Below are 16,913 nucleotides of genomic sequence, written 5' to 3' on the forward strand. Positions count from 1 at the left end.
TTTTATCATCTGGAGATGACTTGAAAAACACACATAAACCATATATGGTCACCAGGTCCATGTGTTTTACTGTCTCTACGTTTCATCAGGGTGGGATCAAAATGTTTCTTTTATTCAAGCTGCTCGCTACAGCAGAGGTTGCTTTGGGCTACAGCAAATAACTTAATTATATTAAGGATTTCCTGGCATGTCATAAGTTATTCTTCTTCATCTTCTATAATTCCTAATAATGACTGCTTATTACTACTATATCCCAGTTAGTTATTACTTCCATGAGGCCATCATTTTGGACTTTCTGCATTCTATTTTAAGAGTGCCCTGCTGGCTTTGTAGTCCTTACTGAATGAAACATACAGTGCATGAGAGTGTCACACCTCACTCCTGACTATTTCACTGTCTTTACTGGTTGTTTTTAAGAAGTATTTGCATTTATTCATATGCGATTGGATTAGCTACTCATGTGCTGGATTGTCATGAGTTGGCTAAAGCAGGATACTACATCAGAGGGGATTTAGAAGTGGGTACAAGCAATGCAGACTGACAAAGAACATACAGCTTGGACGAGAGCCAGGATGTTTTTTAGATATAAACTTATGTATGCGAGATGAAAAAACAAAGTCATATACACCTAGGTGGATGCTTGAGGGTGATGTAAAATCATGGGGGTCATTTTCATCCTTTAAAACTAATATGATATTTTAAAAACTAATAAATGTTAGGTTAAAAAGTCAGCTCAGTTAAACTATGTACTTATAGCATTGACTTGTGTCCATTGTTGTGTCCTTTCATGAGCCCCTGAGTTGTCAAGAAGGTGAGACTGATTCTCTGAAATTATATTGCAATACAGTTGTGACAGATGAATATTACATTGAAACTTAAAAAATAATCTTGAATTAAATAGTTATACTGGTTCCAATTACATGACAAATCTCAAATGCTGATCACTTTCAGAAATAAATGTCTTCAAATAACAAATCATTGATCTTTGTACACCTGAAGGCAATAGATAGGTGCGTAGGAGACAAAGACCAAAAAAGGTCAAAAGGAAGATTTTGAATATACCTGATGAAGGTCATGAAACTGAAATGTTGTTAATCAAATTATTTTTACATACATCTACATGCAGCGTTGAGGAAGTTACTCATGTAAAAAGTAGTTAAACAGATAAGATAACATTCACTTCACTGTAACCCAGTAATTGCTGCCTGCATTATATTTAACAAAGCACATGCAAAAGACCTGAACCAGAGAGACGCAATCTGTTTTACAGAATACGGAAGTGCACTGTGCGTCCACTGGGTGTGTCGAGAAAGACATACAAAACATGAACAAAATGGATTCCCTCAAGGACAGGTTTGAAAAGCCATGACTTACGCAACCTCTGTACCATAACACAGAGGTTTTGTTGTTTTAACAGAAAACATAATTTTGAATCGTTGGAGTTAATATTAGAAATTTCAAAGTTTAGCTTTTAAGAGAAGCACCTTGTTTTAACAGTTTTATAATCTAGAAAGTGTGTTTATTTATATCATAGGTTAATTATGTCAGGAAACCAGATGAGGGAAATTAAACCATGCATATGGGTTGTCATTATCAAATAATTGTGAAACCAAAGAATTTGTAACGTCAAGTCAGTTAGTTGAAAAAGTAGCAAGATATGGGAAAAGCTGGAAAGCATTCGAACTACTGTCAGACGATATTTTTTAAACTATAGTTAGTATCTGAAAGTTAACAGAATTGCGACATTTAATCTTACTCCAAAGGGCTTCATACATACATAACACAAATAAACATAATATTCATATATAGTTCTTGTGAAAGCATGCTTTGGTAAATCTCTGAATATTGTTGAAAGATGACAATGACAATAAAAACAAGATAAAAAATGAATCTGGAAAAGTGGATAAAATGTGAAATGACTAAAGAGATCTTACCAGATGAATCACTGTCATTGTCTGGAATTAGACGTTCTATGAAGATACAAAGAGTGATGTATTTGATATTTATTTTACAAATTCATTTACTGACTGTATCTATATACCAGGTTATATACTTCTGAATGTACTCACCTGTCTCGCTCATTTTTATTTTTTTATTACTTGTTTTATTTATTTATTTTTTGTTTGGTTTTGAACACTTCTAAAGAAGCTGTGTAAAAAAAAGAGAAAAAAAAAATAGATGTTTAAAAACTTTTTTAACTAAATAAATAAAACGTAAATTAAATTCTTATTGTTATTATTTTTAAGCACACAAACCGTGTCTTTTTTTTTTGCAATTGCAGTCCCAGGGTTACTGGCCTATTTCTTTCTTTATGTTTCTTGTAAAATGTACATACAATTCACTGTAGTTTCCATGTGAAATGAATAACAGTGGCAGTAAAACACCAACAACTTTTTTATGACATCAAAACACATTTGCCATTGCTTTTAAAAATCTATATTTTGATGTTAGTATTACATGATTAAAAGACGAATAGCAAAGTTGGCACACCACAGCTCCAAAAGTAGAAAAATATTTATGTTCTCACCACAGGTGACGTTTCGCGCCTACAAGCTCTTCATCAGACAATAAACACATACATAGTTCAGCCCTTACACAGGTGCGTTCGTCAGCGAGAGCAGCCGCTTGCAGTTGGGGGCGGAGCTGAAAACAGACACGTCAAGCCGGACACGTTCTGCTCCCGTTAGTGTTTGCATACTTTATCACAGATGAAGTGAATTAAATGCAATATTTGTCAAATACACAACGTTTTAGAAAGGTTTTCATGAGCAACAGAAACAGTTTTTATATACTGCTTAATACAGCGCTGATTATTTTCAAGAAATAGAATAAAGTTTCCCACATAGTCATATACTATTTAAATATCCTAATAAATTAAAGGGGGGAGTATTGCTTTAGTCAGGGTGCATGATAAACGTGACTAATACAACAGTGCGACTACAGTAAAAAAAAAACTTTTACCGTTCTAAAAAACACAGATTTGGGCATTATTGAAAACGAAAAGGTACGATAAACCGAAACACACGTGATCAGTGTGTTGTTGCCAGATTGGCAATGTCCAAGTATAGTACTTCAGAACCCTTTCAAAATATGACGTATTAGTTGGAAGAAAATTATCCGTATCCCACAAACGGAGAGTATACAGCTATTTATATAGACAAACAAACGTTTTGACACAACGTGCAAATTACAGCACATATATAAAAATTGGCGTACCTTAGTGGGAAGGTTCAAACAACCACCTCGGTAGTCGGCTGTCATCGGATGTGTCCCGGCGCGGTAAAGAGCGCCGTGGAAGAAACAGGGTCTGGGGTCCAATATGCAGGGAAATTAATCTTTAATGAGAACAAAAAGGCAACAAAAAACAAAAGGAAACAGATAACACCGCGATACACCTCGGAATTCGACTAACAATTAAACAATAAACAATACAGCCAGAGGCAGAGTGGTGGGTGACGACATTTAACAATCTATATAGTCCGTGACAATAGGCACCAGGTGTGTGCGTGTTGTGAGTGGGTGGAAACAGTGTGCGATGTCAGGAAACCAGGTGTGCAGAGTGAAGGTTAATGAGTCTAAGGCTGAGAATGGATTTAGTGGTGGCCCTCGTGGTGGTGAAGAAGGAGGAACACCGGGTCCGGACTCATGACAGGATGCCTGTGTGTTGCCAGATGTTGAGGGAGTCCTTTTGCGGTACACATTGGATGGATGCCGTCATGGACCGCAACATAGTGCTGGGGTGCGTTTCCCCCAAAAAGCATCGTTAGCCAACTATGGTCGCAGAGTTCCGTCGTTTACTAGCGTAGTTCATGATTTTCGGGGTTCTCTAAACCATAGTTCAAACGAACATTCGCAAATATGCATCGCAAACTTGTGTCGTTGGAATGACAGCTCTTCACCCTGTGGTTAGAGTCATAGTTCGTTGTTAGTTTGCTGTGTCGACGTCGTTGATTGCGCCCGCACCTGGGGTGCTGCTTTCTATTCAGAGTATTCGTGGGACCCCTACTCGACCCTATTCCTATTCGAAGATTTCACCCAAGTCCACTTTGCGGTGAGTGATTTCTGAAAGAACAGTTGTGTGGTGCGTAGATCTTACCATAATTCGCCCTTTAAATCTATATATATTTAAATCACAATTCAGGTTGAAACTACAGTGGGGGCATTGAAAGTTTGGGCACCCCATCTGCAGAATCTGTGAAAATGTGACATAATTTTCAAAAAAAATATGAGAGCTGTACTAAATGCATGTTATTTTTTATTTAGTACTGTCCTGAGTAAGATATTGTACATTAAAAGATGTTTCCATTTAGTCCACAACAAAAAAAATTGCTGTGAAATTATTAAAATATACCCCATTCAAAAGTTTGGGACCACCCTTGGTTCTTAATACGGTTGCATGTTACCTGATGATCCACGACTGTCTTTCTGTTTGTGATGATTGTTCATGACGTCCCTGTTGGTTCTGAACAGTTAAACTGAGACCACCTCCTCCTCTTCAGAAAAAATCCTCCAGCTCCTGCAGATTTCTTTCAGTTTTTCCACCATCTTTGCATATTTGAACCCTGTTCCAAGCTAGTCGGACTGTGTGTTTTTAGATCCATCTTTTCACACTGGACAATGAGGCACCCACTCACCACACAACTATTACAGAAGGTTGCAAACATTCACTCTGATGCCCTCCAGAAGGATTTGAACATGATGCATTACCGAGTTGGGGAGGTGAAACTTTTGGGAATTTTTGAAGATCAAGGTAAATGTACTTAATTTGTGGTTCCAGGAAACATACAAGTATCTTTCTGTGTTGCTCCACAAAGGGCAGAACCAAACTAAATGGACCCAAAAAAATTATATTTCAACAAAATAAGGAAAAATTTGGCCATCTTCATTGTGTTTTGTTTTCTTTCTTTGCCTTTCCCATGGGAACTCTTAATTCTACAGTGGTTTCGAATATACCATGGACATGCTTCCCTCCACTTGACGGTGGACTGCTGTTGGAGAAGCTCTCACCACTTTGTAGGGCCTTCTCTCTCTGGGACCTCATTCCATTTTTTCCGGAAATACCTCAGATATACTTGGTCACTCTGGCAGCATCTACTATGACAGTACAGTTTCTGTTTCCTATCTGGGCTCTTTACTTTGTTTTTCCGGTAAATAGATAGCTTTATGTTATGGCAATTAATTTTCATATACGATCGAAGTTCAATAAGACCATTTATAATTACTCTAGAGGCGGTCCTTTGTAGGGACCTCTACAATGTGGCAACAGGGATTGGGTCGGACCCGTGAAGCATTTCATGCGGTGTTAGGTGCATGTTCCTGTTAGTTTGCATGCGATAGCTCATTAGTGCAAGAGGTAAATGCATCAACCCAATTACCGTTCCCGCGATCTTGCGTCGGTGATCTTAGGGTGAAAGACAAATCTTGTACTCTCTGTGCGTGACCATCCGCTGAGCTTAGGGTTGAAAGATTTTCCGCCCCGTCAGCTCGGGGCGGAGTTTTTTCCCCCCCAGCAGCGGCGGCGTACGGATTGCATTCGCAATAGATAATTACGGCTCCTGACCATTTCTTGAGGACAATCAGAAAAAGAGCTGTGAAAAATACATAGACATGGACTTCTTATACTCACCTAAAAACCCCCGAGAGGGAATTGGACAAAGAGATGATGGAAATGGCTGACTTTTGGCGCCGAGCCCCACAAAGCCGTACAAACCATATAATTGTACACAGCTTCGTGACCGGAGAGAAAAATGAATCATAGAACAAAGGATTTAATGTGAGCTCATATCATAATACGAGTGTACTCACTCTCAAATATATCTGATGCCTGTATAAATCATTTCACTGGCAATATAATAAAGGCTTTTTAAAACCCTAAAATCCAATAATTAAATGGATAATACCAAACAATCACTAAAGAAAGTGTATAAATTTAAAAGTGTATAATAAAACCCTCGCAAAACTTGATATGTCATTCATGTGATATGTGTGCTTGTTTATATGATTTATCAGAATACAAATTTGTATAGTGGCATGGATATTACACTGATATAACAAGGTAAAATATTGCATGGTGGTAGGTGTACAGTAAAAAATAAATAATTATACAGCTTTTGAAAAAGATCAATTATACTACATGATCTTTAGAATGTTTACGTATGTTGGGTAGTTGAGGGGATGATACTGTAATAAATCATTCATATGCATGTTAATAGTGAATATAACAAGTTCTAAATATAATGTAGAAAATGTGTTTGCGACAATTAATGTGCAACTGAAATTGTACTGAATTGTGGTCAATGACGTGTCCGGGTTCCCCAATAGCCCCATATCCTCGGCCTGTTCAATTATATATTTTTTTCCCTGATCCTGGTAACACATCTACTATTTTTCTGTTTTTAGGATGACTAAAAACAAACTGGTTACAACTGTAAATGTGTTGTTATAGTTGTGTGTGATCGCGCATAATTTATTTATTTTCATTTTAAAAGAAGGAAAATAAGACTTGGAGACGATTGATGTGTACACGCACGTGAGAGGGGAGAGAGAGGAGAGAGAGAGAGAGATGGGGTGAAAGGAGAGAACATGAATGCAACGTAATACCCGACCACGTGGTCCATAGACAGCGTGAGAGCGGAGAGAGAGTGAGACGGTTAACATCGATGAATCACTGATCAAGAACTTACGTATCAATAACATCGGGTAATGGAGCGCTCAGATGGTTTTTTAGCACAAGGTATAGTGTAAAGAGATTGTGAACTGAATTCACAAAAATGGGAACAGGAGCGGCTGAGTCTAAGACCTTTCCACACACACACACCACACACACACACACACAACACACACAGACACACACACAGAAAGGTCCAAGAGAGGGGGGTAAAAGCGAGGGGCATGTTTTAGGAGGATTCAGCTGTACAATATTAATCTAGTACGAAGAGGAAACTTTTATTATTAAGAATTTTTATTTAAAACTTTTATTTATACACTTTCTTTATTGATTGTTTTCTTTGTACATTTAATTATTAGGATTTTATTTTAAAACCCCGTTTATTATATTGCCGTGAAATGATTTTATACAGTCTCAGGATTCATATTTGAGAGTGAGTACACTCGGTATTATATATTTGCTCAAAACCCCAATTTATTATGAGCTCCACATTATTTGTTTCTTGAATTCCATTTTTCCCTCGCACGCTGTACAAAATTACTGTTGTACGGCTTCTTGGCGCCAAAGTTTCAGCCTTTTCCCATCATCTCTTCGTCCAATTCCCTCTCGGAGGGTTTTAGGGTGAGGATAAGGAATTCCATGTCTGTGTATTTTTCACAGCTCTTTTTCTTGATTTCCTCAGAATTCAAGGGAGCCGTATTAGTTCTAGCCGCGAATGCCCAATCGACAGCCGCAGCTGCTGGGAAACTCCGCCCCAAGTGACGGGGCGTAAAATCTTTCACCTAAGCCATAGGATGGTTCACGCACAGAACAAGAGTGTGGCTTGTCCGTAAACCGACGACATACGGAGGTCCCGGTGTCTATTTTACAAAACAGGTGATAGTAACGCTGTCCTTAGGATAATCCCTAATGACATGATATATTACAAAACAGATGACGTATCCCAGCTGCCGATTATTCACACGGATGGCGTTATTTACATCTGATGACGTATAACTGATTTATTTCAAAACAGATGCTTGCAACACCTGTGGGGACAATTAAAAGGTCAAAAGGTCAAGTCAGTTGGGTGGGGTTCAGGTCAAAGGTCAAGGGCGTGGGGGGGGGCGGGGTCAAAAGGTCAAAGCACATAAATCAAATTTTTGCATATGCGTATTATACAACTATCTTTCCTGTTTGTTTTTCTTTTTCTAATGCTATATCCGTGCCTGTTCTTCCAATCCATCTATAAATACCTTTTCTATCCTTTTCTCTCTTGGCCTCTGTTTTCACAGCTGGACATTTCCCATTCCAATTATCTGGCCTTCCATTTCCAGTTCTCCTGTTACTTCCACTGTTCCCTTGAGGATTGGGAACTCTCCTTCTGAGGGCAAATGGGGGGGGGGTACCTTTCCCTTTTTCTCTGTCTCTTTGTTTACCTCTTGTAGTATTTTCCTGGCCTTTTTGATACTTTTTAACATATTCTCTCCTTCCTTTTTAAACATGGCTATTACTTCTTTTTTCTTTTCCCTTTTTTGCTTCTCTTTTTTATTTTCTTACTGAATCTTTTATTTTTAAGGTTTTTTTTTTTATTACTCGAGTTTCCATCTCAACACCCAATGCTACATCAAATGTCCCTTCCTTTGGCCATTTTTTCATCATATTTTGTTCTCTGCTGGCCTTTGTTTGAGATCACTTGTTTATTGCCTCTTTACACGTGATATTTAATTCTATTTATTTCCACCAGAGTGGCTGCCATATCTTTTCCTATAATATTACAATCCATTTTTTTTATTCTGTATATTTATTTATTTATCTATCAACTTATTTTAACCAATTTCTCCTAATTTTAGTCTTTATTCTGTGACATGCCTCTTTGTATTTAGTTTTTTTTTTATTTTGTCAGATGCATTTACACTTTTTTTAATAAATTGATAATCTCAACTCTATTTTACAATCACTCAGTATATTCAAATTTCTAAAAATAATTCTTTATCTTTATTTCTCTTTATTATTTTGTCTGCACTTATATTATTTTTAATATACTTTTTTTTTAAAAAATAATTTAACTTGCCTTGCTCTCACTACTGCACTGATCTCAGAAAATGTTCTCCTTCTCTGTCACACAGACATCCAAAATGCAAAAGCTTATAAAAGATCTTGATCCAAATTTTATTGATACTATTTTCCTAAACTCATTCACTCCTTCTAAACCCTTTCATCCATTGTCCCTTCATCCTATAGGGCTCAATCTCTCATACTTTTGTCCCTTCATTTATAGGGCTCATCAATCAATCATCTCTCTCAGGTGCAGCACTAACTGCGTCCAATTCTGCCAGGTCACACTTAAGTGACGGTCCAGGAACGGTGCGCAGCTTTTACCCATCCAATACGAAACTTATTTATTCAAACATTCATCATCACTGACACAGACATTCATACAGACACAGTTTCACACACACAACAAAACATAACACTCTGTGTTGTGTGGTGTTTGTTGCTTTTTCACTGAAAATCTCCCTCAACTCTGTAAAAAATCTGTGCAAAGCAGGGTGACCTGCGGTGCTTCTTGCTTTTTCACTTCCCTCACACCTTTTTCTTTCTCAAAGCGGTATCTATGGGGCTTTCCGCGCGTTCTCTAAAATATATCTGCTCTATTGCTGTCCCTTTTAGGCCCAGTCTACAATAAACACAGACCATTGCATGCAACGTACTTCTGCCTACACCATCTAGTTTTAATTTAGGTCACCTACCAAGGCCTTCCTAACATTATACCAAATATGTGTGTGCAGTTTTTTCTTCTGGAAACAAACCCCCCCTTTTTAATTTATTTATTTAATTCTAAATTTGGAAGAGCAGATTTTAAGTGACCCTACCACTCAGGACTGACTGGCAAAAATGCTTACCTTATTCTATGGTGGCCTCCACTGTGTGTGTGTTGCTCATCAGTCAGTCCAACAGTCCACTCTGCTGCTCCTTTCCAGTCCCATCTGGGGTGCCAACTATGTAGTGTCGTCTGCCGTGGATCTGAAGAATCACACTCAGTCTCGAGGTTTTGTTTCCAGAAGATAGACTTTATTTTAAGGAGAATAAAGCCGAGAGGTTCTCTATGAGAAGATCTCCCGAATGTTAGGTGGTATCTCCTTATATACAGTGTATACAGGGTGTTCCAAATATTTCATATAGTTTTCCTTATGCTTACAATTCGATTCCTCCCTATGGGGGCCATACACCAACTATTTTAATTTAGGTTCACCACCAAGGCCTATCACTACATTATCCAAATATGCTGGCAGAAATGCAGCATATTTATTTCTTCTGGAAACAAACCCCCCCTTTATTTAACTTATTTCATTTTAATTCTAAATTTGAAGAGCAGAATTTATAAGTGACCCCTAATCCCGACTCAAGTACGACTGGCAAAAATTCTACTCTAATTCTAATGGTGCCTTCCCTACTGTAGTGTGTGTTTGCCATCAGAATCAGTCCAAACCATCCCACTCTAGCTAGCTTTTACCTTTCCAGTCCCCTCTGTGGGGTGCCAAATAGGTAGATCCGGTCTCTGCCGTGGGACTTCTGAAGAATCCACTCCGTACTCGGTTTTGTGTTCCAGAAGATGACTTTATTTTAAGAGAATAAAAGCCCGAGAGGTTTCTCTATGAGAAGAGCGCCCCGAATGTTGGTGGTATCTCCTTAATACATGTATACAAGGGGTGTGTCCAAATTTCATATAGTTTTCCTTATGCTTACATTCGATTTTCCCCTATAGAGAGGGGCCGCCCTAACATTATTAGGTAAAGAAAGGCCATTTGTTTCTTTCCAGATTTTCTCATCTGAGAGTCTGCTACAGGGACAATTCTTTGACACACAGGCTATATATTAATAATGGAATAACTAACTGTATATATAGATATATATTATATATAATATTATATAGATGCTAGATTCCTTGATTATACGTGATTACTAAGAATCTTTCTACGGTCTCTTCTGTGTCGTGCGATGTGTTCGGGATATTAGTTAATCTGATGTCGGCAAGCCGAAATGGTTGTGTGCATCTAGGATTTCGGCTTCTATGCTCACTGCGATATAAGTGAGAATGTGGTAGTAAAAAAACACCATCAGCACTTCTTATTCAGAGACTCAAACGGAGCAAAAATATGCAATTTGGCAGATGCGATATTTAAATATGATGAATTCCTGATCTGTAATGTTAATCAGTGAGATCAATGAGATACATGGGTTGGACTTGTGTCTATACTTACATTCAAGTTTAGTTGTTTAAATTATTTATTTAAATTTAATTGACTTTGAATAATCAAATGCCTCCACAACTGTACTCTTAATTCTTCATTTCCCACTGTTCATTGTGTGTGCTTCTCATTGTCTTTTGAATTTTGAAACCATAAAATTAATAAAAGCAAGGATGCCAGTGCCAGTAAGGATATTTATTTACATTATTTAATTGTAATCAAATGAAGCACATTTACTGACTTTAAAGATTCAAAAGATTTCTTCATTTCCCATCTTCATGTTCATAGTTCGTCATCCCCCTCTTGTTCTACTTTTTCTTTTTCTTCTTCTTCTTCTTCTTCTTTTATTGGTATTTAAAGTTGCAAGAGCCATGATTCCATAGACATTTCCTGCATTTATAATAGCAATAATAATTTTGTTCTTTGCTCGTTCCGCCTATAAGAATAAAAAGAACGTTTTTTTTTTAGGTCACTGTGTGAAAACTTGTTGCTATTTTGAACTTAATCCTAATATTAAATTAATTTAAAACATTTTGGCATAATACAATCTGTAATCCTGTGCTTTTGAGACATTTATGAGTACAATTTAATTCTGTATGTAAGGTCATGCCAAACTGTACCTGCTGGGAATGTGGCTTTCCGTATCTCACCAGTGTAGCAAAGTGCTCACAGTTATTTAATAACAGATTATATGGAAATTCCTTTCCCACAAATCTTTCTGCTTCCTGTAGAATATCTTCAATGGGACGTGGCACATATGTGTCATCTAGATAATTGTTGATAGAGTATTTATCATTGCCAGCCACATCCTGCAGTTTTTCTTTCTTCACTTTGACCTTGCAATCTTTCCCTGTAGTCACACTGATGGCCCCAGAGCTGCCGTGCCCACCTGTAGAGAACGAAATGGAAAATTAAAACAAATTAAAAAGAAAAACAAAAGTTTCAGATTCAATAAAAGGTCAGCTCAATAGGCAGCATGTGAAGCATGAAAAAACAAACAAACAAAAAACCTCACAGGCTATGACCACGTGAACCACATATCCATCTCCAACATAGATCACCCAGTGCTGATATCCTTTTCTGGACATCTCAATGAGGTCTCCAGGCTTTAGATTCCTATTCTTTAGGAGACAATATCAGGTGTAGTACATGTGTAAAAAAGTTACAGTCATTTAAATTAGTCCAACTATAAAATAAAATTATTTTATCTAAAATAACACAATATCATTGTACTTGTGAATAGATAAAAACAAGAAAGTGAAACTGTTAACTTTGCCCAAAAATAGTACACAGACATATACTAATTTCAGAGAGAATTATATCTAAGTTTAGCCATTTCTGTTGCCTTTGAGAACAACTTGCGTAGTTTTTAAACTTTTTTCAGATTTTCTCTATTACCATAATAAAATTGCTTTGTCTCTGTAAGTTGATTTTATCTTTTATTCTTCCTGGTTGTTTTGAGGTTAATTACATGATATTTACCTGGTTCATGGTGGCGTCCCAACCTGCTCTTCTGTTTTTCACCGTCCAATCCGTTAGAAAAACACAACACATTAATAACACCTGTTTCTGTCCAGTGTAGTGTCAGAATATTGTATACTTGTGATTGCAGAGGGACTGGGCATGGCCACAGATCTGATGTGTTTCTGCCACATCCTGATTCCTCTAAACCAGGGTTTCGGCACCTTTTTGGCTGATTGGCCTTTTTAATTTTCTGAATAACGCTGTAAAAAAAATAACATTCAGCACTTTGTTAATCGATGCCTGAATTGCTATATTATATTGTTCTCAGCAACGGGGGGTGAAATTGCTGTTTTTTAAGTAACTATTCGCTTCATTGTTTTGTACAGTCGTGGGCCACAAGTTTTGAGAATTACATAAATAGTTAGTTTTTCAAAAAGTTTGCTGCTACACTGCTTTTAGATCTGTTTTCAGGTTGTTTTCTGTGATGTACTGACAATCATATGTGGCAGGGAGCAGGCTTCATACGTTTCAAAGGCTTTTAATCGACAATTCATGCGTTTTATGCCAAGAGTCATATTTGCAGTGTTGCCCTTCTTTTCAGGACTCTGCATTCGACTTGGGCATGCGCTCAATCACTTCTGGCCAAATCCTGCTGATAGCAACCCTTCGTTCATCATTAACTCTTGGAGTTTTGTCATCCTGGCTTGCTGGACTTTCTTGGGCCCTGAAGCCTTCTTTACACTTAGTTAGCACTGAACCTCTTTCCTTGAAGAAGTTCTTGATGAACCTATAAATTGTTGATTTGGATGATTGCAATCTTTTACTGTAGCATGACAATATCGCTCCCTTGCCTGTGAAGCCATTTTCCGATAAACAATCGCAAAGGGCTTCCTCGGCGAATGACTTTGCCCCAGTCTGCCGTTCACTATACTTTCGCAGAGTCACCATGGTTAACAATGGAAGAACAATGATTTCAAGCATCACACCTGCACCTGAGCAAGCTTTGGTGGCCCTCCGAACATGTCAAGTCTGCCATTTCTTGGACTAAGCCTTCCTTTCAAAATCAACCTCTTTCTGACTTGATGAACCTAATGATCTCAATCTTAGCCAGTAACCTTGCCTTTGAAGGCCATCAACTGCATTCTCACCTGGTTAACACTGTTAACAAGATGATTACTGAAAATCAGCCGACATCTCAGCAGTACTCGTCCTTTAATGACAGATGATTACTGAAATGATCAGTGGAAAGCTGAAAATGCAGTTTTTTTTTGGATAAGTTAATTTTCATGGCAAAGAAGGACTATGGCAATTCATCTGATCCTCTTCATAACATTCTGGAGTATATGCAAATTGGCATTATAAAAACTTAAGCAGCAACTTTTCCAATTTCCAATATTTATGTAATTCTCAAAACTTTTGGCCACGACTGTAGAGAGAGACACAGACAATTTACACATCTCTCTCTCTGTCAAAATGGCCATGTTTTAGAAAAAGGAAAAAAAAAAAAAGTAGTTTGTATCACTGGATATAGCTGTCGGTCATTTAATATTTTTATCATAAAAGCATAGTTGCTAAAAGTTGACTAATATTAGGGTGACCAAACGTGCCATTTCCCAGGACATGTCCTTTCCAGGATTTCTCAATTGCCTATAATATCCAGGTTTTGGCTTTGGTTTCCCTGTTTTACATACTTAATGTGTGGTAATGATCGTTTGACCAATAACATGCAGACATTATCGTAATCATGTAATCGTGGAGCGTGAGAAGGGTGATCTACAGAGAGCGGTCAAAGCGATGCAAATCACGATGTACATATTAATGTTGGACAGAAGCAGCGCTGAAATGCCGGTCGGTGTATGACATCAAGTACCGTGAGGAAGCGATTCAAAAGCACAAGAGCCTCTGCTCTCTAGAGCTCATCCACCGTACTTTGTCATACATACTTTGTCATTGTAGCTTCACCTTACCTGCGGCTCTCTTTACCGTTAAACTGACGCTTCGCTCTTCTAGCTTCTGTGAGCGGTAAGAACCCCGCCTACTTTGATTTGATTGGCCATCTCAGTCATTTTGGCTGGCGAGTGATGTTAGACTGCTGAGGCTTTGATCTGAAGCACCTTTCAGGCGGTTGCTTGTGGCGCATCCATAGACTAGCACAAGTTAATTCTCACACTTTAATAGTATTTATAGCTCCTAACAGGCTGTGTGACTATGAAGACGTTATTATCTCAAAATGTACGTCAGGATGCAGTTTTTCTCTATTGCTCTTGTGCCAGCGATTATCCCTCTGTGTGCCACTGTTGCTGCACGCGTGTTTATATGGGTGCCGATCCCTGTTCTAAACATATCTGACTGATGATGATGATGATTATAGAAAGAAAGAATCAGGTTTGATCAGTACAATGAGGAAACCACAAACCCATCCAGTGTAGTTCATCTCAAACAGTTGTGCACTTTCTCTTGAATGTCACTGTGTGTAGCATTATGCTTTGACTTCACTGGATTAACCATAACAGTCAATACATTATCACTTCCTCAGGCAGACTACAGCCCGAATATGAAACCCTAAACTGTATGACCGTATCTCTGTTTTGTGGTGTTTTGTGTGTCAGAACAGATCAGCAGCCCATCTTTGGGGTTGGTTTTCTAGTATGTGTGTTCAGATGGGGTTTCTCATTGAGAAGGCGGTGTGCTCAGTGGCGTAGCCAGAATTTTATTTTTGGCGCGGGCCTGGGCAAAAAGTGAGCAGGCACTAGGCTAACTAACTTCCAGAGTAGTGCAAATCATCCCCTCAGCCCCCAACCGCAAACTCAAGGCAGGCGCGCAGATGGCACTAGGACCGGGAAGCGAGGGGGGACATGCCCCCCCCAGATTCATAGTGACCCGATCCGTCCCCTCACTGTCTTCAATGAACGGCTCTATTGGTAAACAGAGGATTAATCAGAGTTTCCGCTATGTACATTAGATCTAAGTAGTGGCGAACCTGCCCCGCCATTCAACCAAGCGATGTAGTAGCGATTTTTGAAACACACTTATTGACCGCAGTGTCTGACAAAGTCCCCAAAAACCACAATTCCAGCCATCCCAGCAGTAAGGGGCTGTCCTTGTCCTGATAGCGAGAGATAGCTTTCTCAATTTGAGTGCACAGGGCGCATATTACATTACTTTACATTTAGTCATTTAGCAGAATCTTTTATTCAAGATGTAGCATATTAGCATCGACTGTAGATTAGAAGAGGATGGCTTAGATAAAAAAGATGGAAAAATATCAGAGAAACAAAACATTAAAAGAAGAAGGGTTACAATTAGGCAAGAGGTAGGGACCGGCTTCAATATTGTAGCAGCTTTCCAGCGGTGGAGAGTAACTCAAGGAGTGGGAAGGGCTCGAATCAGGACGCCGGAGGTTGCTTTGTTTCTTTTTGATAGGTGAGTACGTTGATTTTTGTCTTTGTTTCCCAAACTTATCCATGTTGGCTTTTGTTTGAATATGTCTTGTGGTTGTCATCTTCACTTGTTTCCGCGAGCGTCGTTGCCATGGTTGCGTGTGTACGTGTGGGGCTAAGATTTCAAATAGGGGCGAGGTACGTTGTCCAAGAGAGCTCAACACGCTGCCACTTCACAAAACACATTCAAATAGAAAAGCACCACAATTAAGAAAACATCTCAATCAGTTCGACCGCACACGTGCTGGCAAATACTCACAAACACAACGCATACAAAAACAAGCTGCAAATACACACACAAAACATACAGAAACGAGCTGCAATACTCAACATACCCCCCAACAAAAACGCATGTCCTTTTTTTGGCGTATTGATTACCATTTTGTATAACCACAGTTGTACAAATACCATGGTTAAACTAATGGTTAGAGTAGAAAATCCATGGTTTAATTTGTGCATGATAACAGTAACCATTTTTTGTTTGCTTTTTTATAAAATAAATGTAGTTATCATTAATTAACTTCAATAGTAAAACACAGCGAGGTTATTTTTGGTAAGTTACGTTGTAAAAGTTACGTTAGCCAGCTTACATCCCGTTCCCATTACGTAATTGTGTATTTAGTCATCTTATTTAGGCTCATAATAATCCACACTAAAAAAAGCAACAACAACAACACAACACAAAAAAGCTAGGAATCATATGATCAGGATGTTAAAATAAACAAAGATCTTTTCAGAGCAAACATTGATAAATTATGTCCTAGCCATATTTGTCACTTTACGGTTCCCTTAAATATTTCCGATGTGGTCTGTGTTTTTGCAGCACATTTTCTTTATTTTGGTTTGTATGGTTAGTATCCGCCGCGCGTGTTGTCGAACTGATGAAGATGTTATTCATAATGTGCAGGTTTTTTTGGTCATTTGCAGTGCGTTTAGCTCCCTCGGCCACCATAGCAGGTCCTGTTAGGTGTATGGGTGTGTGTTTGTTTGGCGTGCCTAAGAATCGGGTCAGGGCAGACGCATGCTGAAGCACAATAATAATCTACCATTACCAGTGGCGACTCTACCATAGCTCACATGTAAATTACTCGTCTTTCCGATCCCGGAGGG

At 38.4% G+C, this 16,913-nt stretch overlaps 1 protein-coding gene, 1 long non-coding RNA gene and 1 pseudogene across 2 annotated transcripts; 1 reads left to right on the plus strand and 2 right to left on the minus strand.

Annotated features, from left to right (window-relative positions):
• The window catches only part of LOC109070544, a 731,031-nt pseudogene that overhangs the window by 631,689 nt on the left and 82,429 nt on the right, over positions 1-16,913 (plus strand).
• LOC122140800 lies at positions 692-2,129 on the minus strand. The gene is made up of 3 exons (XR_006157379.1): positions 2,070-2,129; positions 1,935-1,970; positions 692-825 (listed from the first exon to the last, which is right to left on the minus strand). It is a non-coding gene; the product is annotated as an uncharacterized LOC122140800 (long non-coding RNA).
• On the minus strand, positions 10,966-12,394 carry LOC109056067 (phospholipase A and acyltransferase 2-like). Its single transcript, XM_042745802.1, has 4 exons — positions 12,382-12,394; positions 11,915-12,020; positions 11,520-11,788; positions 10,966-11,335 (listed from the first exon to the last, which is right to left on the minus strand). The coding sequence occupies exons 1-4, from the start codon at positions 12,388-12,390 to the stop codon at positions 11,192-11,194; spliced, it is 528 nt and encodes a 175-aa protein (XP_042601736.1). The 5' UTR covers positions 12,391-12,394; the 3' UTR covers positions 10,966-11,191.

This window comes from Cyprinus carpio, chromosome B19 (genome assembly GCF_018340385.1).
Source record: "Cyprinus carpio isolate SPL01 chromosome B19, ASM1834038v1, whole genome shotgun sequence".
NCBI classification, from domain to species: domain Eukaryota; kingdom Metazoa; phylum Chordata; class Actinopteri; order Cypriniformes; family Cyprinidae; genus Cyprinus; species Cyprinus carpio.